The 25,544-nt window shown below is 44.0% G+C and overlaps 1 protein-coding gene across 6 annotated transcripts in view; it reads right to left on the bottom strand.

Annotated features, from left to right (window-relative positions):
* CABCOCO1 (ciliary associated calcium binding coiled-coil 1) overlaps window positions 1–25,544 on the bottom strand; it is a 345,621-nt gene that overhangs the window by 6,358 nt on the left and 313,719 nt on the right. For all 6 annotated transcript variants that reach the window (XM_077350722.1, XM_077350719.1, XM_077350723.1 and 3 more), the window contains one exon: window positions 934–1,056. In XM_077350722.1, coding sequence (XP_077206837.1) covers window positions 934–1,056 — 123 coding nt within the window. The remainder of the gene's footprint in view (window positions 1–933; window positions 1,057–25,544) is intronic.

Genomic DNA, 25,544 nt, shown 5'->3' with positions numbered 1-25,544 from the left:
GTTTCCCAAAAGGTCCTGGATCCCAATATAGGTGCAGTATTTGTATTTGGGATTTTTTTTCAGAAATCCTGATTTTTTTCTAGTTCAATAGAATCAAGAAGAAGAAATAAGGGGAGGGGATTGTACACTGGAAGTTGTCTGCTCCTGGGTTGACTTCTCTTGCAGCCCAATTTAAACTGGGCTACAAGAGAAGCCAACATGAAGTCAAGGTGGTGGGGAGCTCTCAGCTCCCACCATCCTGGTCAATTTTCAGCTGGCTTCTTATGTGGATTGGTTTAAACAAAAGAAATCAGTCCCAGTAAAAGCTGTGTGGAGCTCTCACCTCCTGCCGCCCCAGCTGATCCTGGGCTGACTTCTCTTGCAGTTTGGTTTCAACAGAGCTGCAAGAGGAGTCAGCCCCAGACGAGGCTGATCATAGGCCGCAGGAGAAGCCAAGCTGCCCCATGCTGAGCTGTCTTCTGCAGCCTCTTTAAAATGTAAAGAGACCACAAAGGCCTGACAAACAGCTGAGAGTTGGGAGCAATCTGTTCCTTCCTCTTCCTGTTTTTGGATCTACCAGTAATTCTTGAATATATCTGGAATTTCCAAAGGATAAAAAATGTTTCCTGAGAAAACCCGGAAACATTTGGGATGCTGAAAAATACCCAGAAAACACCAATAAGGTATTCTGCATGTACAGTAGTATTTATTAATACGGTCCTAGACCATCAAAGTCAAAATGTACAAGATGAACATATTTTTCGAGTGACTTTTTGGCATGGGCAGATCCAAATGCACACCCCTTGTGAGCTCTATTAAAGCAGCATCTCCCTCTGCAGAGAAGCCACAAGAACTGCAGTGATCCTTCTTGCACGGTGTTGTTGGCCAGGAATGAAGGAACAAGTCAAACTCAAGCAACGAAACTGCCATGCTGAACCCCACCTTCCCCCTCACCTCCACAACATCTTCCGCAGCTGGCATCAATGCGATAAATGTGGAATGAATGTCGCAAGCCAGCCCTTCTTCCAAGGGGGCCGGGAAAGGGGCATCGGCAGGCTTGACAAGTTCTACGACATTCTGTTCGGGGAAACAAAGGGAGAAGCACGCTTATGTAATGGAGACGTAATTAACACTCATCGTTTGCCCAGGGCTTTTTCAAGAAAGGAAATAAAACGCCTCGGGCCCTCCACGGGGCAACACTTTTGGTTACTTTCTGAGTGAATTGGATTACCTCCTTTCCGGGTCTGCATTTAATTTCTAGTCATATGTGTCTTTCCCCCCCTATGGGAGTGCTCCTGTAAGTTGAAAACAGTGTTCATCCTTAAGCAGATGCTGCAGACTCATTTTACTGACCACGGCAGTCTGACACATGTGCAATTGCTCAGCATGAAATGATACAACACGAGGCTGTCTTTGGGCCATCATCGCTGTTTAATAGCTCTCAGAAAATAAAGCCTATAGTACATACATTTAATAATTTGAAAATGACTATGCTTTCTTTCCCTGATGCCAATGCTTAGTTTGCTCCTTGCTCACCTGGATACTCTAGGTTAGCCTAATCTCACCAGATCTTGGAAGCTAGGCAGGGCTGGCCCTGGCATGTTTTTAATGGGATACCTCCAAGCAGCACTACGGTTGTGTTGCCATGGTGGCAAACGTATCCTGCCTTGAAAGCCCTGTTTTTATGCCCCATTTTTCACTAATGGAAGGAGTCACAAAGCAGCTTACAATTACATCCCCTTCCTCTCCCACAACAGACACTCTTTAAGGTAGATAGGGCTGGGAGAGCTCCAAGAGAACTGACTGACCCAAGGTTACCCAGCTGGCTGCATGTGGAGGAGTGGAGAACCCCATTAGAAGAAGAAGAGCTGGTTTTTATATGCCACTTTTCTCTGCCCATAGGAGGCTCAAAGCGGCTTACATTCGCCTTCCCTTTCCTCTCCCCACAACAGGGAGGTGAGGCTGAGAGAGCCCTGAAATTACTGCTCGGTCAGAACAGCTTTATCAATGCTGTGGTAAGGTCATCCAGCTGGTTGCATGTGGGGGAGTGTAGAATCAAACCAGGCTTGCTAGGTTAGAAGTCACCACTGCACCACACTGGCTCTCAAGTCAGCTGTGACTTGACAGCACTTTCTACCACCACCAATCTGTGGTGAGGCCAAGTTGCCGTTTTGTGACTGAACTGGGGTTCTCAAAGTGGGCGGTACACTTCCTTGGGGGTGACTGAAGGATCCAGAGGGTTGGTGATGAATATAGGGGCAGTAGGGGGGCAGTGAGAAATCTTTGGGCAGTAGGGGGGGCAGTGAGGAATTTGGGGGCAGTAGAGGACAACAGTCTGACTCTTCTTGTTGCAGTTGCGTTGTCCTAGCAAGAGAAGTTCCAAGGTGGCTAGCCATTGCCTGCCTCTGGGTAGCAGCGAGCATGGACTTCCTTGGTGGCCTCCCAAGACTAAAATATGGTCGCTGCACAACAACCAAAAAAGAAGTGTAGGCAATATAATGTGATTGGAATTTGCAGTAGACCTAACACCAGGAAAGAGATGTGTGTTAGTATGCGTGTCTGGGGGATGTATAGGGATGTGGCCTGGGAGCCAAGGGGGCGGCAGCCCAAAAAAGGTTGGGAACGACTAGTCTTTACTCCACCAGCAGCTGCTGAGTTGGTGCTCCTTATGGAGCTGGTGCTCCTCATCAACAAAGTCCCACATTTATTAATTTTATATATAATTTTTAAGAAAGCCACTGCCAACCTAGTCTTCTCTGGGTGGAGCTGCTGGTTTAATGCTGGCCCACCAATGCCACCTCCTGCTCCTCTGCCTCTCAAGGGCTGGTCTCCTCGTTGCAGTCTGCAGCGGGCTCACTGGTCAGGACCATGGCAGGCTTACACATGTCCCCTCCCTCCTGACGTCCAGCTGTCCATTCTGGCAGGCTTTCCAGGGTAATTTGGAGCCCACCATTTTATCAGTGATTTTGAAGCTCAGGACGAGAATCTGGTTGTAATTCAAATAGTCAGAATTATTAAAAATTAAGATGTTTTAATATATGCACACGTCTTTACAGGGACTTCTAAGCCTATGGAACGTGATTGTGAATCTACTATTTTCTCCCAACATTTCTTTTTATGTGTTCGCTTAGCTTCCACCCCCACTGCGGCCCATTCAAACAGCCAATTATAACTACATTACAGCAGAAGGATTCTCTTTTGTAACTCACAACAGCTCTAACATTTAGCCAACAGGATTAAAAAAAAACACACACAGAAAAAAAACAACCCCGTAGTTGCAACACAGAATTAAAATGAAGTATTTTGTTTAGTAATAGAGGTTTATGAGCAGAACTGTGCTTTGAAGCCAGAATGTACTGATCTAAAAAGTGCTATTTGACTCGCTCCTTCCTATATTTTGCATTCTTAACAAGTCCAGGGGAAAATCAGAATGAGTGAATTGTGAAGAGTGCCCAGAGCCAAATGTATTTAAATGAATCCTTCTGATGCAATGCTTTCCTTTAAAAAGTACAATTAAGTCTTTGTATTTCCTTTAAACAAAACCTCATGTATACTATTACCAATGATTATGTCGTAAAATCTATTTAAAAAACAGAGGAGACAGGGTCAGAATTATAATCCTGTTTTTTAAAGTTACAATTTTTTTCCAAGAGAAATTTACAGCTTTCTTAAGCATATGAATGGATTTCAGGCAATTTGCTTCTGCAAGCTTTGAAGGAATTAGCCCCCCCCCCAGGAAAAAAAAATACACCAGAACTTTCTGCTTCTATAATGAAGGCTGCATGATTCAGAACACAACATTTTCTTTACAACAATCCTTTCACGATGGTCCCCCCCCCCCGTCATCGCCCCCGCTATGGCCCATTGAAACGGCTGAGTGGTAGGGAGGGACAGCCAAACCGAAGGAAATTTCCACCTTCCCGGTGCATTTGCTCATTTTTGAACCACAAACAAAATGCAAATGGAAAAGGAAATGATAAACACTATCAGTTGATTATGCTAATCTGTTTCTTTGAACAATTTGTCGTTTTTGCTCATTAGCAAATACACAGCCACCTCTTGCAGGAATGCAAAATGACTCTGAACCAGGACTGACACAAGTCGTTGTGTTAAACAAAAAGTACACTGCAGGAGAGATGCTAGTCTGACTCAATCAACCTTGCTTGCACAGGTAAAGAGCCCCCTAAAGGTCAGCTGCCCCCTTTGTTCACTCCCTTGAGTTGTACACATGACCCTGCTTGTGCCCAGCTCCCTCCAAGACACCAACCATCTGCGTGTCTCACTATGTCTGTCAATGGTTACACACCCAGATCAATAAAAGGTCCCTTTCTCCTGGCATGAGTCTAGGCCCCAACTCAGGTCCGCTCTAGCAATCTCCCAAGTGTGTCAGATCAGCTGCAGTTGGGCCATGAGTTTCCTGTTTTGGCCATGGGTGTCATATGTGAGGAGGTGTGGGGAGGAGGCCCTCCCAGACTTATATTTGAAAGAAATGTTGTTCAAGAGTGCCTTTGGGAGAGATTGCTGTTTTTGTTGGGAGTGCTGTTTTGGAGAGGCAGAAGACTTTTGGGGCTGCGTGGTACATGTTTTATTGTCCTATCTGCTTGGCTGGGACACGTGTGTGAGCCTGTCAGTGAAGATGAAGGTAGAACATCAATATTGCAATGTGATATTAAATGAAGGGCTGTAGTTTTAGAGCAGCTTCTTCATGGAATCGTTCTGAAACTATGTCCTTATTCTCATTGGTGATTTGAGAATCTATGTGTAGGTTGTGACACCTCAGGCTGCAGGAAGCTGCAGTGCAGAAGGATTTGTGGATATGCAACAATTGCCTTGTAGTCATTAAAAATACCATGTCAAGGAGAAAGCTTGACTGCATCCCTCCTGCCAGGCCTTTATTTATTTTATTTAAATGTTTATTGGTGGGTTTTCTTCTTTACAGTGCCCAAGGAGATTGACAATATAAAGAAAATCCATAAAATATATCACATAAAATACATATAAAAGCAAATTTTAAAATCACAATGTAGGACTACTTTAATCCAATGCAATCGTAAGTAAAGCTGTCATCAGCTGCTTAGTAAGGATCAAAAGTGGGGGGTTCAGGTGTACAACTCAAAGGAGATTGTTCCATGAGTGTGGGGCTGCTACTGAAAAGGCCCTTTCTCATGTACCCACCATGGGACAGTCAGGCAAGCCTCTCCCTGTGATCTTAATTGCAGGGCAGAGATTTGCTATGCAGTGGTATTTTTGAATACAAGGGAAGCATTCAGCGGTCGGAACTCTCACTTGCATTCTGCCATGGTAAGCCACATGGAGGATCACCATCTCACTGAGAACTAGATCTACATGCTAGGGGAGATCTTGTGATTAGAATACCAAGAGCAGCTAAAGGGGATCTGATGTGGGCTGGGGCCATGGAAATGGAGAAAGGGGTTAACTTTTGTCCCAAAGTAATTTCACCAATCAAAAAATGGCCACCCCCTAGCCTGTGTAGGGGGGAAAGATGGGCATAATACAGATGCCTGTTTTTTCCCATATCAGGACTTAATGGACCTAGGGAAGGAGAGGAAAGTTTCCAATGGGGTAAATAACAGATGGAAAACAGAAAGTTCCTCATTACCACAACACCAAACTAGTCACGCACACTCACCTTCTATCTAGGGCCAAATTACATGTTCTAGAACAGCATACCAGTGCTGTGTATAGTGTAGTGTGATTCACTGTGTGGTTAGAAGAAGAGTTGGTTCTTATATGCCGCTTTTTTCTACCTGAAGGAGTCTCAAAGTGGCTTACAATCGCTTGCACTTTCCTCTCCCACAACAGACACCCTGTGAGGGAGGTGAGGCTGAGAGAGCCCTGATATTACTGCTCTGTCAGAACAGCTTTATCATTGCTGTGGCGAGCCCAAGGTCATCCAGGGCTCCATGTGGGGGAGCAGGGAATCAAACCCAGATCGCCAGATTAGAAGTCCACACTCCTAACCACTACACCAAGCTGTCTTTGAACTATAGCTTTATTATCTGAATGTAGCAGACAACAAGAGACCTTCAGGTAGCCTAAGTCCTCCTACTCTATCTCCGGAAACGACATCTGAGCAGTATGGGGATGTCTGGCAGAATTCCAGCTTCCTTCTTTAAAGTTTTTCTAGCCCTCGTATCTGCAATTTCAGATCTTTGCAGATGAGGTGCTAATGGATTGGAACCGACAAGTAAAAAAGAAGTCCCGCTCCAACGCCATATGAAACATGCAATTCCTATAGTCATTTCTGAGTTCTTCATAGCAGGGTAGAAATCTCCGAACAACAGCAACAAAAATTATGCGGATTCTCTTGGTGCAATATGTCAACCAAACACTATTAAGATCTGCCAGTTTCAGGAAATGATTTGCAGACTCTTAGCTGTTGTGACAATTCTGCGAAGGAGGCACAGCCCCACCTCATCCCTCTGGTTCACCATGTGGACTGTTTCAGAGCTGAAGATACGGCTTGGTCAGTTTTGAAGCCAGGGGGAGTACCAAGGAGCTCCGTGAATGCAAAGACATCTGAGTCCACCTGAAGAGAATAATTCCTTGCCAGTTGTCAAGATCCTCCTGGCAGCTGGAGAAAGTTCACAAGCAACTTCTGTGTCACGTGAAAAGCTGCAGCCAAAGAGGTGGATATAGAAGCAACTAGTGCAAATCCTTATGCATGCTAAAGGAGCTCTTTAGACAGCAGCCTGAGTATCATTCTGTGTCTTCAGATATGCTTTTTGTTTGAACTGGGGGGGGGGGCAAGGTTAACAGAAGAGCTATAATAGATCCACTTTCCTTCATGCGTCTCCTGCATGCAGTCTTTGCGGCTGACAAACAGCAGATTGTTTTTTTTACAAAAGGGGGCATGGCAGCTACATTGAAATAGCATAAATCAGGGGTAGTCAAACTGTGGCCCTCCAGATGTCCATGGACTATGATTCCCATGAGCCCCTGCCAGTGTTCACTGGCAGTGTTCACTGGCAGGGGATCATGGGAATCGTAGTCCATGGACATCTGGAGGGCCGCAGTTTGACTACCCCTGGCATACATAATAACCATTCTGAAGAACGCAGGAAAACGGATTGCTCAAAAGTCTTAATGAGTTCCCCAGATGTGGAGCCTATTATAAAATTAACATTGCGTAACATACCAATATAAAATTTCACTTCCCCCCAGATGTTATGCTACTTATGTTTCCTTGAAATTAAAAAAAAATATTGTATCATTTATCTATATGTGATTCTACATTTTATGGAAATATAAAAGGAGAACTGATGGATGGAAATACTTTTAAGCAGCTTGCAGAGTTGAAAATTTAACATTACATAAATGGCTCCGGAACTTATTAGCAGCAGTACAGAATGTCTGTTCTCAGAATACTGAACAAATCAGAACCAAGTATTTATTTGCATAGTTAAACTGGACCATAGGAATCCTTTGCTGTTTTTATATATGCTGAACAAGATAAAGTTGACCCTTTATTAAGTTTCAATGCTTATTCTGCCCTTTCTCAGAAGACTCAGGTTGGATTACAATGTCAATAAAATGCATAGATTCTAAAAACATACAAGAATAACATTTAAAATTAGTTAAATGCAGTTAAAATGTTTTAAAATTATTCAGCTAATACTGTCCTTAATAGCGTTCTTATATCAGAAGGGGTGGTCCACTTAACTTAGCCCTCACTGAGGAGCATAGCCTGGTGTGGAATAGTCAGCAGTTAGATGTTATTGTAGACCTCTATCTATTGAGCACCCAAGCCACCCTTCCCTCCTCACAGTGAAGTCTTCTGCCATTCCTCCTGGTATTGAGTCTGGCAGGGGGAAGAACGAGTTGTTGGAGAGCAGCCTCCTTCCTCCTTTGTCACTTCCCCCTCTTGCTCTCTTTCCTCTTTTCTGGCTTATTCCCTCACAGTGAGAGAAGGAAGGAGACACCAAAGCCATGGATATGGAGTGAGCTCTGCTGCACCCACTAAACCCCATGCCTAGTGACTGACGGCCCATGAAGAAGCCTGCAGGCATTCTTATACCCTCCCTTAGTCCCAGTGTGGTCGCCTCACTGTCAGAGCCACCTGATCATGCCACTTCTGGAAACTGTATGTCTACTTCTGGTTGGCTCAGCACACCCACTTCTCAGCTACTCCATCACCCCTAACAAATCGGTATTGTTCTTCCACCTATGTGGATTCACAGGAATCTACTAAACAAGGGTAAAGTACCATCCACAGCACCTCAACCAACTCTCCAAGACCATGTTTTGAACGGTGAAGTGCAACCAAATAGTAGGATTCCTTGCTGGATCAGTTGTTGCCTGAACATTGTTGGCATTTCCCAAACACCCCTAGAGGTCTTCCTTTAAGCTTTTGTTTGTACACTCCATTCAAAGACCTCTAGAAAAACTGGTCAAGGCATGGACACAGCTAATAACACTGGGCAAAGAAGAGATAAACATACTCTTACAGAATCTTCAACAGTGGGCATAAGCTGATGACAGCCAGGTATTAAACCACCACAGATGGCCCAGTGCTGCCTGAAGATACGATTGGCGTGAGAGTCCAGGCAATTGTTATCAATAAATAGATGTCTCATGAAGGAAATCCTTCATTGAAAGTACAACAGTGCTTATATCTCTATGTCTTTGCTGAAACTGATGCCCCTGGGCTTCGTATCCTTTCCCCCCTCCCCCCTCCCCGGTCATCTCCCCCCTCCCCGGTCACCAGTTTCAGTGCCAAGTACATCTATGCTCCAAACCAAAAGTTGTCAATAGGTGTCCCAAGGACAAGGGTTAAAGAACACATTCCCACAACATCAGAGGCTGAAGGTCCAGAAAGCCAGGGGCCCTAAAACTAGCTATAATTCACATCAATCAATAACAACAGATCAAAGCCACTGACAGGAAGACACATAAGCAAATGGCTGGCCCAGGATCAAAGGGCCAACCAAGCATGGATAAAAATACATGGCCGAAGCTGTGATTAACATGATTTTGACAACTGGATGCTCAAGAGGTGGGATTATAAAGCAAAGAATATCATCTTGGTCCATAAAACAGGGGCTGGTGGATCTTCTCCCACCATGTAGCAAGATCCTTTCCACATGGCACAAAAGAAAGGACATGATATCCATGAGATTCTAGGTTGCAACCAGCTGTTGGCCTGTCATGACCAGGAAGCACCTTGCCCCTGGTGAAATGGAGTTCTCTCTGGCATCAGATCAAGTGGCTGTGCAGTTCCTGAAGAAAAAGTTATTACATCAATGGGGTTGTTACATCAGAAACAACCAGAGGCCCTGCTGAGGGACAGCGCACAAATTTTACAGAGGAGCTACTGCTAGCCATTTTGCAAGGTCTGCAAGAGTAAGCAGTCATGCTGTAGTTTTCAGGCAGCTGCAGGACAGATACTTGCATCTTCTCAACCTGACAGAATGAATGGACTGGTGGGAGGGGTCCCTCAATAGCATGGACCCAAATAACAAACTGTGCCATAATCCACACACTGCTGAGGCCCAAAGGCAGAGCAGCTATAAGTCAGTCCAGCATGGAACCACGGGAAGAAATAATAGTAATTGGTTCAAAATTTCAGCCGCACAAACAGTAATTTTGTTTAGAAGTCAGTGTTTGGGTCAAAGCAGAATTATACCTAAGTAAATTTCATTTTTGCTTGCTGTGCCTACATATTTTTCAATTCTGGACCCTATGCTCACCCCACAGGCAGAATCAAACAAATTCATTTCAGACATAAGCAAGCCTGTAAACTGAATCACTTAGCCTAGTTAAGGAAGGTTTTTGCCAAGCTCATTCAAAATACTCATTCATCGCTGTGCATTTCAGTTTGAGGAGTAAAAACAGAACACATCAGACATGCCCACGCTTGTTCAACAGATGAGCAAAGTGCTATGGCTAATAAGCTACAAAGAGTTGTTCATGTAATTTTAAAATCTGCTCGTGTTCCATAGACAGAAAGCATGTTATTCTTTGAATGGAATTGTTTCTTAATTCAGCTCCAGATTTTGCCTCCTGCGGATGTATACCAGATGGTATGTTGGCTGGGGCCCAAAGACCTTCAGTTTTCCTGATGCTCCCACAGCTTTCAAGCATCTTTACGAAACACTGAGGGCTAGAAGCTTTACAAAAAACGACCGAAACTGATTTCTAGGATTTAAACAGAACTCTACGAGCCCCCCCAAAAATGCCTTATGAGTTGCACACCTTCCTCACAGCACATTTTCTTTCTGGACGGATAACTACTTCCTGACATTCTCTGGTCTTCTAAAAAAGTATATATGAAATGATGATCAACAGAAGACACATCTATCACCTTGAAAGGTAACTCTGGAGGCAAAATATTTCTTGTACACATTTTAATAGCCGCATAATATCGATGATCCAGGAAGCTGTGCCAGTTAGAGGCCCCTCGGCCTCAAGGACAGGAGAATGGCTTGAAAAGTGGTAATCTATATTAATGAACATCAACATGAAATCTTTAAGTCATGTTTACCAACAGCAAAATTGTTTAATGATTTCTGCTTTTCTTTTTCTGCATCCAGCCCACAAATTATGATCAGGAAACACGCTGTCAGAATAATACATATTTTTCCCTTGAATTAAATTTAATAGTTTTGAAACATTCTCCTTCTGGCCAACGGGGAAAGTTACACTAACGAACGCTGCCAATGCACAGCCTTTGCCAGTTGCAGAGAGTGCTGCAGGCAGAAAGCAGCCAATATCTCCCTATATTTTGACACCTCCGTTAAAAAAAAAAACGTCATGCCAAAAACTAAAGCCAATACACTATCAGAGATGGGCAAATGAGATACTACATAATAGCAGGGCTTCTCTTATCTGAGTACCACTTTATCAGTATCTCTTGATTCATCAAAATTCAGCAGGCATAAAGGTAAAGGTATCCCCTGTGCAAGCACCGAGTCATGTCTGACCCTTGGGGTGACGCCCTCTAGCGTTTTCTTGGCAGACTCAATACGGGGTGGTTTGCCAGTGCCCTCCCCAGTCATTACCGTTTACCCCCCAGCAAGCTGGGTACTCATTTTATTGACCTCGGAAGGATGGAAGGCTGAGTCAACCTTGAGCCGGCTGCTGGGATCGAACTCCCAACCTCATGGACAGACAGCTTCAGACAGCATTTCTGCCGCTTACCACTCTGTGCCACAAGAGGCTCTTTCAGCAGGCATACCCTACCCTATACTCATGCAAAAAATCCTTTAGGATAGTGCTTTGGATACCCCCCCCCCCAATTTAGGATCAACAATATGATATACTGGTGAGCACACAGAGATCTTGATATGCACTCACATGCACATTGTTGGCAGCTCTGTGTCTACATTTATAAATTGCTGTACTAATACTAGCACTTCTATTAGAGGGAAAACAGGACAAGAGCTCTCTGACCTCTTTCTCCTAAAACAGTACACAGGAAGATACCATAATAAGAAATCAGATGTTCTTCTTTATGGTTCACCTGGGATGATGTTATTAGGAGGGCAACACCCACCTCCCACACAAATCCAAGGTGGTCCAGTGATGGTCCTCTAAGAACAAGGGCCTTATACAATCAGCTCTTTTTAAGGCCATTCAGGTAACCGAATTTGCCTTGCATTTGTTTCTAAAGCTTCATTCAGTTAATGTGAGGTACTACAATCTCCTTAAACTGTGGTTTGTTGCCAGATGTAAGTAATGAACCCTGGTTTGCCAGCTTCTTGCCTCTGTTCTGCTTCCCAGCAACTATGTATCTTCTGTGTGCTGTCATGTCTGTAGCCAGGTTGGCACAGCAGTGTCTGATCAAATATAGTCTGAGGATTGAAATGTCACTGTTACTACAAACTGGAGTTAGTAAAGCTGGATACAAAATCTGGCTTGAAATTCCAATTTTCAACCAACCAAGCCATAAAGTACTTTCTAGGCAATAACCAGCACCCTAAACATTCAGCAAGATAAATACTTTCAGAATGGTAATATATTTGCTCCAGATGGTGAGCTGTTGAATTTTGTATTAACTGAAGATTCTGAACAGCCTTTAAGGACCATCTTAAGTAAAACATGTTACAGTACAGTCTCAAGGTTATCCTGAGTGTAGGCCTATCAGCTGAGTTGAGATGGAGAACCAACTTAAGACCTAACTTAAGACCTCTGACCTTACATCCCCCAAAGGAGGTTGAGTTTAAGATTGAGTGAGCAGGACTTTGCTCAAGATCCCCGGCACCCAAAATGTCAAACTGGCGATAGCCTGGTGGAACACTCTTCCTGGAGAGATCAGGGACTTGCAGGACCTGTAAAACAGAGCTGTTCCACCAGGCCTACAACCGAGGCCATAGATGACACTGAAATTCTGGCTTCCCTGCCCCAAACATCAGCCTAGCTTTCATTGTACTTTCATTATAGAAGTCAGCACTACACCAGACTGGCTCTCTTAAATTAATATTTTAATGGGACAGTATTATTTTTTGTGTTTCTATAGGTTGTTACCTACTAGGGTTGTGCGCTTCGCTTTGACTGAAAAATCTCCGAAGCAAGCATTTTTTTGATCGAAGCAGTCCGAGGTGCAAACTCCTGTGGGGAGACAGTGCCGAAGTGGCTGTCCAAGGCTTGCCTCAGTGCCTGCCTACCCTGGGCCTTGAGCAATGCCTTGGGCCTCCCGCCTGCCCTGAAGGGAGGAGAATGAAATCCCCACCCTTGCCTGCTCCCTGCCCAGGCATCCGCCACCACCACACACTCACCTGTGGCTGGCTGGTTCCCCGACCCCCTTCTGGACTTGGAGGGAAGTGCTCCATGGCTGCCACCTCCCCCCCCCCAAGCACCGCAAAGGAGGGGGAGGGTGAGCACCCTGCCGGGTGTTGATGCGCTTACTTTCCGGCGCTTGTGGGGAGGTGGCAGCCAGAGAGCATTTCCCTCCCAGTCTGGATGGGGGTCGGAAAACCAGCCAGCTATAGTGGAGGGCGCGGCAGGGATTGGGTGAAGGTGGGGCTCTTCCTCTCCTCCCTTCAGGGCAAGTGAGAGGCCCAGGGCGTGGCTCCAGAGCATGGAGATTTCAATGGCTGAAGTGCTTCGCACATCGGTCCAAGGTGGGTTTTTCCAAACCCAAAGTGGTCCGGTATTTCCTTTCCCTACAAATCCCTATTACCGACCTCAGGGAAGGGTGGGTTAAAAATAAATTATTGCTGTTGTTATTATTGTAATTATGGCATTCTTAGCATTTAAGTGTTTCTCAACTAAAATACTGAATCCACTGTAACTTCCAGGCTCCTCGGTTAGTCAGAGTAAGTTCATCACCTTCAAATATGGTGTGTGTGTATGTGTGTGTGTGTGTGTTTGTGTAATATATGCCAAAACCCTGGTCTTACTAACCAGCATCAGTTCCATTTTGTAAAGATGCAGCTTCAACTTGTTCACGCTCAGTCACTTGAGCATGGCTGAGCAGGTAGCTCAGACAAAGAAACATAGAGCTAAGAGTCATTCACGTATTGACAATATCACCTAAGGAGTTCAGTCAAATGTTGAACAGCACACAAGGCAACAAAGGGCCTTGTAGACCCCCACAGGATAAATCACATACTGGTGATTCCAAATCTCCATCAACGCCCCTCCGGACAGTCAATAAGACAAGGTTTGAAGATTCCAATGCCTTTCCTCCAGTTCCAACATTAACCTCCAAGCATTTTAACAAAACCATGTGATCCACCATTCTGAAGTGCCAATAAATTGAAAAGAGGCACACTCCATAACCAGAAGTTCTCCTCCAGGGTAACACACACTGTTTCTGTTCTGTAGCCAGGACTGAAAAAAAACAGAAAAAGTGCAAAGGCAGAAATGTCAGACACCCCTTTCTCTATCACCTTCCCCAAGGACATCTTTGAAATAGGACAACAGTTATCCAGCTTTTCTTGTATCCAAAGGTTTCTTTAACAACAGACAGACATCCTTTAATAACTTAGGTAACACCTTGAGTCAAAGAACGGTCCATAATACACATCTGTGGCGCTCTCATATATAACTTCAAATCCTTGTAATTTGCCATCATTGTAATTGTCCAGGGACTCGTTTAAGTTTCTGAACAATGATGGCTAAGCACAACAATCAGATGTTCAATATTATTGCTTCAATGTGAACAGCTTATACATGATGTTAGGACTGCATACCTAAAAACATTCACCACAAACCTGAGGATTCATTCTTTTGCCACTCAGCAAAAGTGTGATTTCCATGTGGCCATATTCCATGGTAACATCCAAAATAGGGAGACCTCTCTCACATTTAGTAATTGGTTCTACTCAATATCTAGTAGTATGGGTGAGAATGTTAAGAACATCTACTTTATGTGTTTCATTTATATCTTGGATTATTTTGATATCAATAACCTTGCAGAGTGAGTTAGGCTGGTAGTGAATTACCCAAGGCTAAGCCATTTTTCAACCTGTTCAATCTGTTAATCCTTTAGACAAATGAATGCATAATGATTTGGTGAAGAATAGGGGTTAGGGGCAGTGTTGGTAAGGTATGTTTACGTGTTTACATAGAGACCTCTACAGGAGACAATTCTTGCTTATACCGGATCTTACGGAAAAAAGAAACTGTTTAGAAAGATGAACCCCTTTTATTTCAAATATAAGTAACACTCTGGAGGCTATCAACACTTTAAAAAGAACATAAGGCCCTGCCTTGAATGTGTTGAATTCTTGGGTTGTATATTAGGTCAGATTCTCTGATTTTACATTTGTTGGACTTGCACAAGGGTCCTTTTCTGTTTGATTTGGATGATTATCTGGTTTGACATTGAGTTAGATCCTTGGGTTGTACCTTTGTTGTGTTAAGCTTGCCTCATTGTCCCATGGGTTGTGCCAAGATTCCCTGTTTCTGCATTAGTTCCTTGGGTTTGTTGATGGCTTTTGATCAGGGGATGCTTTACTTGCTCTTGTGTTTTTGGCTACTCTTTGCCTTATACGGAGTCAGCCCATTGGTCTATCAATATCAGAATGTTCTAGTTGGACTATCAATGACTGACCACAGTCCTGAGGTGAGGTCTTTTGTATCAACTATTACATGATCTTTTTAACTAGAGATGCCAGGGACTGAATTTAGGACCTTCTGCGTACAAAGCAGATCCAAAGCCACTAATTTCCTTAGATCAACAAAGGTTAATTCTGGCTTTCATTTAAATTTGTTGGTCATAAAGGTGCCACTGGACTCTACATTTTATTCTGTAAACTCGGACCAACACAGCAATCACCTGAACCTATTTCCTTAGTTTAATTTATAATATCTTCTGCTGCGGTGTCTCCTTATCCTCACTCTGTGTCAATGACTGCCAGTGAAGGGAAAGACTGGACCAGCCTAAATTTGGGATGAGGAATCCCAAAGAAAAGGCTTTAAAACTCCTGATTGATGAAACAAGAAGAATGGTCTAATATATTGTTATTAATGACTGTGCTCCATGGGATGACATGGGCTGATGAATAAAGTTTCCTGAGCTAATGAAGGCCAACACCTGCACCTTCCATTGGGCCTCGGAACAAAGTGGCGATGGATGTAGTAGTTTTGGGATAGGTATAATCTGTTCACGTGAATCTAATTCCCTTTAACACAGGCTTTCTCAACCAGGGTTTCATAAAAGCCTAGGATTTCTTGATAACCCTGGAAAGACTTCCCAAATTGGTGGGAGTTAATTAATTTTAAATATATTTTTTAAAATGTGTTAAACTTTTATCAGGTGATATGACCATTTATGGTCATGTTGACCCCCGCCCCCCAAACAGCCAATGATGGGCCTAGAGGAGGTATGAAGAGGAGGGGTCCCAGGTTGGCATGTACACAGCTCTGCTTCCCAACCATATTCTGCATGATCACGCCACTTCTGGGGTTTCTTGAAACCTGAAGAATGTTTCAGGGGTTTCTGAACGGCCAAAAAGTTGAGAAAGGCTGCCTTAACAAAACAGGTTGCCTCACCACATTCTGTCAAATTGAAGTTTACAAGCCGTCTTGAAGGGCAACCCCATCTATACCGCATTGCAGTAATTCAATCTAAAAGTAACCAAAGCCATGCTGTCATCCCAGTTTTCAATACAATCATCTCTTCTATAAAGAGGGGCAGAGAAAAACTGCAGCTACACAGTTAATTCCTCAGAGACAAAACACTGAACAGCCACCAATGGGGCACAGCCCATTCACAAACTGGGCGCCGAAGTTCCGTTGAGTCCTTGCAGACATATACTAATTCTGCCAAAATTCAATTCATTTCCAGCTTATGTATACGAACATTATTTTTTTCAGTTCAAAGAAGCTGGCATTTAAAAATAAACGTACGAGGCTTCATCCAGAGGTAGGGCATGAAATTGTTCCAAGAAATAAAAACTGCACTATAGAGTTTCTTTTATAAAAATTACACATTTAGCTAAATGTGAGTGGGTTACAAGGAGACATAAAGGGTGTAATGTTGTGTCCTCTGCCATCAGATACAACATACAAAGAGCTTCAGTCTTTTACAGTAGTGTGTAACCAGTCTGTTAAAATAACCATTTGTTCTTTGGGCTGCAAATTCAATTACTGATTTTACTGGAATCACGTTCTGCTGTAGAAACAAGCGTACAAAGAAACAAGCAGCAAACTTAGACAGTTTTTTTTTAAGTCCCCAAACAAGCACGATTGTGTGAACAAATCAGTTGTGATTATTCTGTGCCTGTGAACAAGTAATGTACTCCAAAATTATTTCCATATTTTTAATTAACACCTACTTAAAAATAAAACTCGTACCATTGGTCATTTTAATCACAAACAGGGAAAATATAGAGTTCACTTTATCAGAAAATTGACTAAGGATTATTTTTGGCAACTTCTTTTTCACGTTTATAGCATTAAAACTGGGTTATCCGAATGTCTTCCCATGTTTCAGAATGTGAGGCGTGGAAATGGGCTCTTCTAAACTGTCTAAATTATTTGCCCCTACAGACCTCAGGTCATAGCTAATATAAAACGAGGGGACTGCTTGGGGAGGAATATATTCTGCATATCCTCCACTTATTTGTCTATTAATTGTTCTAGGAGTTAAACTGCAAGAAGCTCAATGCTGCCACTAAATGTGACAGTTCTATTACATTCCCCTCTCAATCACATGGGCCACCTTACTTCAGGTCCTGATATCAAGACAAGGAGGGCCTTACTCAAGATGGGCCCTTTCGTCTCATGTTCCTTACAATGTTCCTTATAATATCTCAGGCTTTCTCAATCAGGGTTTTGTGAAACCCTGCAGTTTATTGATGGCCCTGGAAGGGTTTCCTGAATGGGTGTGAGTTAATTAATTTTTATATAAATTATTTAATTTGTCAAATATTTACCAGATATGACTAGGCATGTGTGCTTCAGACTGCTTTGGCAAAAAAAAAAAATGTCCAAATTAGGGCTGCTTCGGACATAGATTGGCCAAATATGGTGCGAAGCAGCAAATGTCATAGATTTGTATGGCCAAATCACAGCCGTCTGAATTGTGATTCGGATGTCTCCGAAGTGATTTGGCCATTAGTCAATGGCGCCATTACAGGCAATGGGAAGTTTTTCTATTTCTGACTTCTCTGAGGCTAGGAGGGGTGGGGGTTTGAGGGAAGTGCTCCATGGCTGCCACCTCCCCCCCCCCGAGCACTGCAAAGGAAGTGCCGGGTGTTGATGCACTTACTTCCGGTGGGCGTGGGGAGGTGGTAGCTAGAGAGCGTTTCCCTTCTGGATGGGGGTCGGAAAACCAGCCGACCATAGGTGAGTGCGTGGCAGTGGCGGCCTGGGCAGGGATTGGGTGAAGGTGGGGCTCTTCCTCTCCTCCCTTCAGGGCAGGTGAGAGGCCCAGGGCGTCGCTCCAGAGCATGGAGATTTCAATGGCTGAAGTGCTTCGCACATCGGTCCAAGGTGGGTTTTTCCAAACCCAAAGTGGTCCGGAATTTCCTTTCCCTACAAATCCCTATTACCGACCTCAGGGAAGGGTGGGTTAAAAATAAATTATTGCTGTTGTTATTATTGTAATTATGGCATTCTTAGCATTTAAGTGTTTCTCAACTAATATAATGAACCCACTGTAACTTCCAGGCTCCTCAGTTAGTCAGAGTAAGTTCATCACCCTCAAATATGGTGTGTGTGTGTGTGTGTGTGTGTGTGTGTGTGTGTGTGTAATATATGCCAAAACCCTAGTCTTACTAACCAGCATCACTTCCATTTTGTAAAGATGCAGCTTCAACTTGTTCACGCTCAGTCACTTGAGCATGGCTGAGCAGGTAGCTCAGACAAAGAAACATAGAGCTAAGAGTCATTCACGTATTGACAATATCACCTAAGGAGTTCAGTCAAATGCTGAACAGCACACAAGGCAACAAAGGGCCTTGTAGACCCCCACAGGATAAATCACATACTGGTGATTCCAAATCTCCATCAACGCCCCTCCGGACAGTCAATAAGACAAGGTTTGAAGATTCCAATGCCTTTCCTCCAGTTCCAACATTAACCTCCAAACATTCCAAACTTTCAGGGTCATTTGATGACCCTCTTCTCTAAACACTCCCCAAATTTCAAGAAGATTGGACCATGGGGTCCAATTCTAGGAGCACCCAAAGTAGGGGCCCCTATCCGGCTCCACTGTATCCTATGGTGGAAATTCAGACTCTCTGGTCTCAGTCCATTGGATATAATAAAGGCTAGAGGGGGCAACCCTGATGGGCAGAAACCTGAAAATTCCCATTAAACTCAATGGTGCCATTGACTTTAATGGCTGAATCCGAATCAGCTGATTCAGACAGCCCCTTAACTGTTCGAATTGGGTTCTTCCGAACCCAAACTAGTCTGAATTTTTTTTGGGGTGCACATGCCTAGATATGACCATATATGGTCATGTCAAACCTCTGCTTCCAAAATGGCTAATGATGGGCCTGGAGGGGTTGGGAAGGGGAGGAGCCCCAAATGGGCATGTACAGAGCTCTGCTTCCCAACCATATTCTGCATGGTGGCACCACTTCTGGGGTTTCTTGAAAATGTTTCAGGGGTTTCTCAACAGTAAAATCGTTCAAAAAGGCTGCAATATCTGTAAATGTCTCACACCTATTAACTGGAAATTATCATATATGCCCCAGGCAATCAAGGAATATAGCTTTCTATCTGGTGAGATGAATTTCTTAATGTGGCTGCCCGAACTGAACAATTCACTGATACATCAAATTATTGTCTACTTTCATTGTACCACATTATACTTAAAGGACTCTCAGTATTCTCTATCTCAATAATATTTTTTTCAGTCCTGTCCCCAGCCTGATGGAATGGTTCTCCCTGGCAAGATCAGGGCTCTCTGGGACCTTCAACAGGGCTGTTCTGCCTGGCCTATGGTCGAGGCCAGGAAACTACCATTGAAGAAACTGCTGGCCTCCCTGCTCTCTCACAAAACATTACTCTAACCATTAAACTATCCCCCTCTCTGAAATGGCTATAGGAGGCAGCTTTTAATATTTTTTAAGCCTAAACTATAACTCTTTTATGTAAATTGTATTTTTTTTGTATATTTTATTACAGTTGTCACCTGCACTGAACCTATAGGGATGAGTGGGCTACAAAAGTAAATATTATTATTAACATTATTATTAAATTTTAATAAAGAATTTTTATTATTTCAGATAGAAACAAGAAATATTAAACAATGAATATAAAAAACAGAACCAACATAGAATGAATAACTTCAGTAGACCTTTAAAGCCATATCTACTACTTTTGCATATAATCTTCAACCGCTCCTGCAGTTATAAAATAAAGCCCTAAGGGCTATTGGGAAGGAGTTACGGCAGGCTCTGTCCGTGATAAAAACTTGGAGGGCTTTGCGGCTCCTGATTCGCCCCTCCAAGTGCCAGTCAAGAGCCAAGTGGCCAATGGGGAGGCGTTCAGATAGACATTGACATGGCCTCTAGCAGTGGTGCCAGACTACGAAGGGCAAGATTCAGTGGGGGACATTAGCGTAGATCAGAGGCAGTCAAAACAGTATGAGCTTTCCTCAACTCCATCAAGTAAAATCAAAATTAAGAGTGCTGACACAAAATTGCTGCATTAATAAATATAAATAAGGTGGGTTAGTCACGTATTTCTCCACTTCAGTCTGCCTCATCTGCAAAATGGTGGCTTCCTATGACCAGGGCCTATTCCACAAACATTACATAATGCACTTTCAACATGCTTTTGCAGTTGGATTTTCCTGTGTGGAACAGGAAAATCTACTCCTAAGGTGCATTGAAATTGCATTATCCAGCGTGTGTGTAATAGGCCCAGGTCTTCATGCAGCATTTTTACAATTTGGTGCTGGGATCCCTGCTGTAAGTTTATATTTGTATGAGGAGATACCCTGGCTCATGTTGTGCAGGAAGGTTGATTGGCCTCACCCTGTGGAGGAAACATTTTACAACTGCTGCAAGTTGAGGATCCTTTGGAGAAAGGGATATCAGAGAAGTCTATCCAATGTGGTTTGGACGGCTTCGAAAGGGGATGAGGTCAGAGACAAGCAACCCTCCATCAGGCACGCCAGCAGGCATTAGGCTACATCAGTTGCATGTGGAAGTAAAATATAAGACAGTGCTACCTGTGTTGATCCATCTACTGAACAGGAATTTAGTTTGATCTCAAAATGGTTTTATTATGGTTTGAAAATGGGTTTGATTTTATGTGCTAGATATAACATGAGATCTGAGGTGAGTTCCTTAGGTGCTTGCAGTATCGCTGGGGTACAGTTTGCTCCCAGCATGTCTGGCCAAAATCAACCTTCATTTTTCTCCCCTCTCCCTTGACATGCTGGCAAACCAACATCTTCCCACATCTTGGCATGCTGGCAAACCAACAAGCTTCCACTGCAAGCTTTCTTTGGTGCTTTGGCCAGAAGTTGTTGCCTACCTCTAGAATGGGCAGATTCACAGAGAAAAGATCCACTGACGTAAGTTGACCATAGTGATTCAGTCGTTTATGGTGAGAGGCAGGTGCTTCTCAGAGCCAGCAGCTGAGAAGGCAGGGGGTGTTTCCTCCATGATCTGCTTGGGCACTGCCCTGAGGCATCTGTGTCCTTAGACAGATCTTTAGTCTAATCCAGCAGGAACACTCTCATATGCTTTGATGAAAAACTGGGAGAAAATCCACTGCCTCAGCAATGAACTGAAAATTCCAGAGACAATTTCTGCCCTAAGCTTTAGTGTAACATTCCTGTACTACTGGCACAATACTAATGTTTTGACATGGCACAGTTGTGCCAAGTCAGGATTTCTTGCTTGTGCATTTATTTGCAGTGCAATGGTAAGAGTGGGTTGTTAGAAGGGAAGAAATACAGAACAAACTACAAGGAATATCATCTTTCGAGGGAAGGCAGAAGTGCCAACATTTATTAACAAAACTCTTCGTTAAGCTTTATCACTGTATCGGATCTGAGGATTTCAAATAAAGCTAATTTATCAAGTTACCAGTGGTTTCAAGTGCAACAGATGACTCCAACCATCTGTCTATTTCACTGCTCTATAAAAAAAGAATCAAGATCAACACGAGAGTTAGCTGGGAGCTAAAGGTGTATGAAATAAGATCCCCTAATGAGAGACGATTCAGACCTGGAAGAATGTGAAGTTATTACTTGAGAAACCAGAAGTGTTATTTTTATTTGGGCACACGCAAGGATTGGAAAGTGTTGTTTCCCAGCCTTGTTGGGCTTGAAACAAGTTTCTACTGTGAGTCGCTTTGAAAACTGCCAACAAATCATGCTATTAAATCAGGGTATTTAAAATGTGTTTAACTGGGAGTGGGAAGAAACAATAACCATTTTCAACCAAATAGTTTCCCCCTGAAGTGAATTGTTACATAACACAGCTATTTTGTTCCTTATCCCTTGCCATCTGTAATTTAATTTCCATTTCTTAAAAGCAAAAGAGATGACATTTGTTTAAACAAGATCCCCATAATCAAGAAGAATTTAACCTCAAGCTGAGATTTCATGAGAAAAGATCTTGTGCTGTAAAACACTACTTGGCTTAAAATGCAATTGGGAATTGTTGGGAGAACGGAGGAGTCAGGATGCTTGTTTTTCAGCCTCTGCTATTTGTGACTTTCCTTCCATTCTTTAAATGAATGTCGAGTGAAATATCCCCCCCCCCCCCCAAAGCTTGGCCGGTTTATCCATGTAGCATGTGCTACAGGTCCTGCACTTCCAGGGCCCCCACACTATGCCCTTTCCTCCCTTTCCTCCCACGGAACAGGGCTGTAGCCTTTCTCCTCCCCACTTTTCCCTCTTTAAGGACATCCTTTGCCACTGTGGGGGGCCCTCCACCACCCACTTAGGGGAGTAGCTTGGTCGGAGTTCTTCCATCTTTGCCAGGCAAGGCTACTAGCACCCTCTGTGGGCCTCCGCTAGTACCTGATCCAAAAATTGCAGCTGGTGCAGAATGCAGCTGTTAGGGCCCTCACTGGTATACCTTGGAGGGCCCATATCCAGCCTGTGCTGAGGCAGCTGCATTGGTTACCAATTGTGGCTCGGATCAGGTTCAAGGTTTTGGTACTAACCTTCAAGGCCATCAGCAGTTTGGTCCCCACTTATCGAAGGGACTGCTTGCCTCTCTATGCCCCCAGCAGAGCGCTTCACTCTGCGAGAAGTAATCTAATGGTGGTCCCTGGCCCGAGAGAAGTTCGCCTGGCCACAACCCGGGCCAGAGCCTTTTTGGTTTTGGGCCCGACCTGGTGGAATCAGCTTCTGGGAGAGCTGAGGGCCCTGATGGAGCTATCACAATTCTGTAGGGCCTACAAGATGGGAGTTTTTCTGCCAGGTCTTTGGTTGAGTCCAGGGCAGTAAGATCAGAGGCCCCTCCTGAGGTGACGCCAGTCCATTGGGTGAACTCTCCCCTCCCACAATAGGTGCTGTCCAGGGAGACTGGCTGGAGAAGGGTTAACACAGACATGTTTTGTATTGGATACTGGTTTTATCTGAGGCTTTACTGGGGGATTTTAATCAATCAGTCAATCAATCTGGCTGCTCCCATTGCAACTGTAGTCTGCTAAAGGTAAAGGTATCCCCTGTGCAAGCATCAAGTCATGTCTGACCCTTGGGGTGACGCCCTCTAGCGTTTTCATGGCAGACTCAATACAGGGTGGTTTGCCAGTGCCTTCCCCAGTCATTACCGTTTACCCCCCAGCAAGCTGGGTACTCATTTTACCGACCTCGGAAGGATGGAAGGCTGAGTCAACCTTGAGCTGGGTGCTGGGATTGAACTCCCAACCTCATGGGCAAAGCTTTCAGGTGGCTGCCTTACCACTCTGCGCCACAAGAGGCTCATAAGTCTGCTAGGGCCCTACAAATACTTAATCTGGCTTTGGTGATCCAGGCCCCACGAATCTGTAAATCACACCTGCCTTTGAGATGTTCTGTTTGGAGCTGGATGGTCACATGACTTGATCAGTCTGTTGCATGCATTTTTAAACGTTCAATGTTTCATCTTTTGCCACTACATCAAACAGGAGGATGATGATAAAGTTGCAAAAGAGTGCTATAAGCCTCCTTCCTCAAACAGAAGAGGCAGTAGATTGACACTCATGGCTTTTCATTTTAAAACTGTGACATTCAGGGGGCCAATCCTACCAGTTGTCAAGGAAGATGTCAACTGGACAGGGGGATAATCAAAGGTCCAAAGAGATAAGATTGGCTTCAACCAAAGCCAGGGCCTCTTTGGCGCAGTAGGAGACTCTGCCAACTGAGATAGGAGCCCTGACAATTCTGCAGGGCATGTAAGACAGAGCCATTCTACTGAAGGAGAAGAGTTGGTCCTTATATGTTGCTTTTCTCTACCCGAAGCGGCTTACAATCACCTTCCCTTTCTTTTCTCCACCACAGACAACCTGTGCGGGAGGTGAGGCTGAGAGAACCCTGATATTACTGAAGAAGAGTTGGTTCTTATAAGCTACTTTTCTCTACCCGAAGGCGTCTCAAAGCGGTTTACAGTTGCCTTCCCTTTCCTCACCCTACAACAGACACGCTGTGAGGGAGGTGAGGCTGAGAGAGCCCTGATGTCACTGCTCGGTCAGAACAGTTTTATCAGTGCCGTGGCGAGCCCAAGGTCACCCAACAGGCTGAATGTGGGGGAATGCAGAATCGAACCCGGCTTGCCAGATTAGAAGTCCGTACTCCTAACCACTCCCCCAAACTGGCCCTATGGTTAAGGCCTAAAACCACCTGGTCTACTGTCAGAACCGACCGAATGACTTAACAGACCATTGTGTGAGCCCCCTCCTTCTCTCCCATGATAGGAGAGAAGGCAATTGTTTAATATCTTAATATTAAAAGTTAATGCATTTATCCAAATCTATATTTTTGCACTAATTTTATATAATTTACCTCTATTTAAACTGTCCTGATTCTCACATGATAGGGTGATTAATAAATACAATTATAAATAAATGAACAGGCATGATAGTACAGTTCTAAGATGTTGCCTGCAGCATGATTCTGAGCAGATTGCCCTATCAGTCACTCTGCTATTTATTAAATTCATTTTCCATCTGCCTTTCTCGCCAATGGGGACGCCAAGCAGTCAGCATCATTCCCGTCTCATCCATTTTGGACTCACTACAACCCTGCAAGGTAGGTGAGGCAGAGGAAGTGTGACCGGCCCACGGTCCCCCAGCCAGCTTCCCAGGCACAAATGGGGATCTGAACTGGGTCTTTCAGATACTAGTCCGGCACTCTTAGCCACTACAACACATGGGCTCTCCGTGTGACATGGGTGCAGCGAACAGGAAGAGGCGCTGTGCCATGGCAAAGCAGCTGTGGAAACTAACTCAGGAAGGCCAAACAATGGGACAAAAAAGGACCAAGGCGATGATGAGCTTACAGCAGAGTCATGATCAGTGGGTTCCGTGAGAGGAAGATCAATTTTGTACATGGTGACTCATCAGAAAGCCCAACTGGGTTCAGTGAGATTCATCTTAAGTGTAGGTACGCATCTTCATTTCCCCTGAATATAGATCCTGATTCATATTCTTCTCCCCATGGAGAAACAGTGGCGTGTTTGCTTCCTGCCATCCCCCTGGCTTCTATTTCTGCAATTTGTAACGCCTGTGGCTTGCACTGGCACAACTTCCCATTCCTTTTGTGTGCTCCCCCCCCTTCTATTGAGGTAAGATAGGCACATGACTGCCTGTCTTTAAAAACAGTGGCCAATTTTGTTTCCAGCAAGGAGCGGCACACACAATAATTTGTGTGTTAGGACAGATCCTGTTTTACTTATTAAACTACCAATTTCTCCATGGAAAAAAATGAACATTAAAAATGCTAATATAAGGGAAAAAGACAGCAGAAATGTAGAAAGTATTAACAATGAATAAGAGCAGACCATTGTGTGTCAAGACACTGGTAACTTAAGATGATTCCATGAATTATTGTCCCCCAAGGGCAGAAGAAGGCTATGGTAAACCATTTCTGATCCTATCTTCCCTCAAAATACCAGAGAAAAGCATGTGAAAATAAATGTATCTTTGCCTGGGGAATAAGGGGCAAACCACACATACTCCAGATAGCACATTACAGC

The sequence above is a fragment of the Paroedura picta genome, chromosome 8, assembly GCF_049243985.1.
Source record: "Paroedura picta isolate Pp20150507F chromosome 8, Ppicta_v3.0, whole genome shotgun sequence".
NCBI lineage: Eukaryota > Metazoa > Chordata > Lepidosauria > Squamata > Gekkonidae > Paroedura > Paroedura picta.
This window is presented reverse-complemented; position numbering and strand designations above follow the sequence as displayed.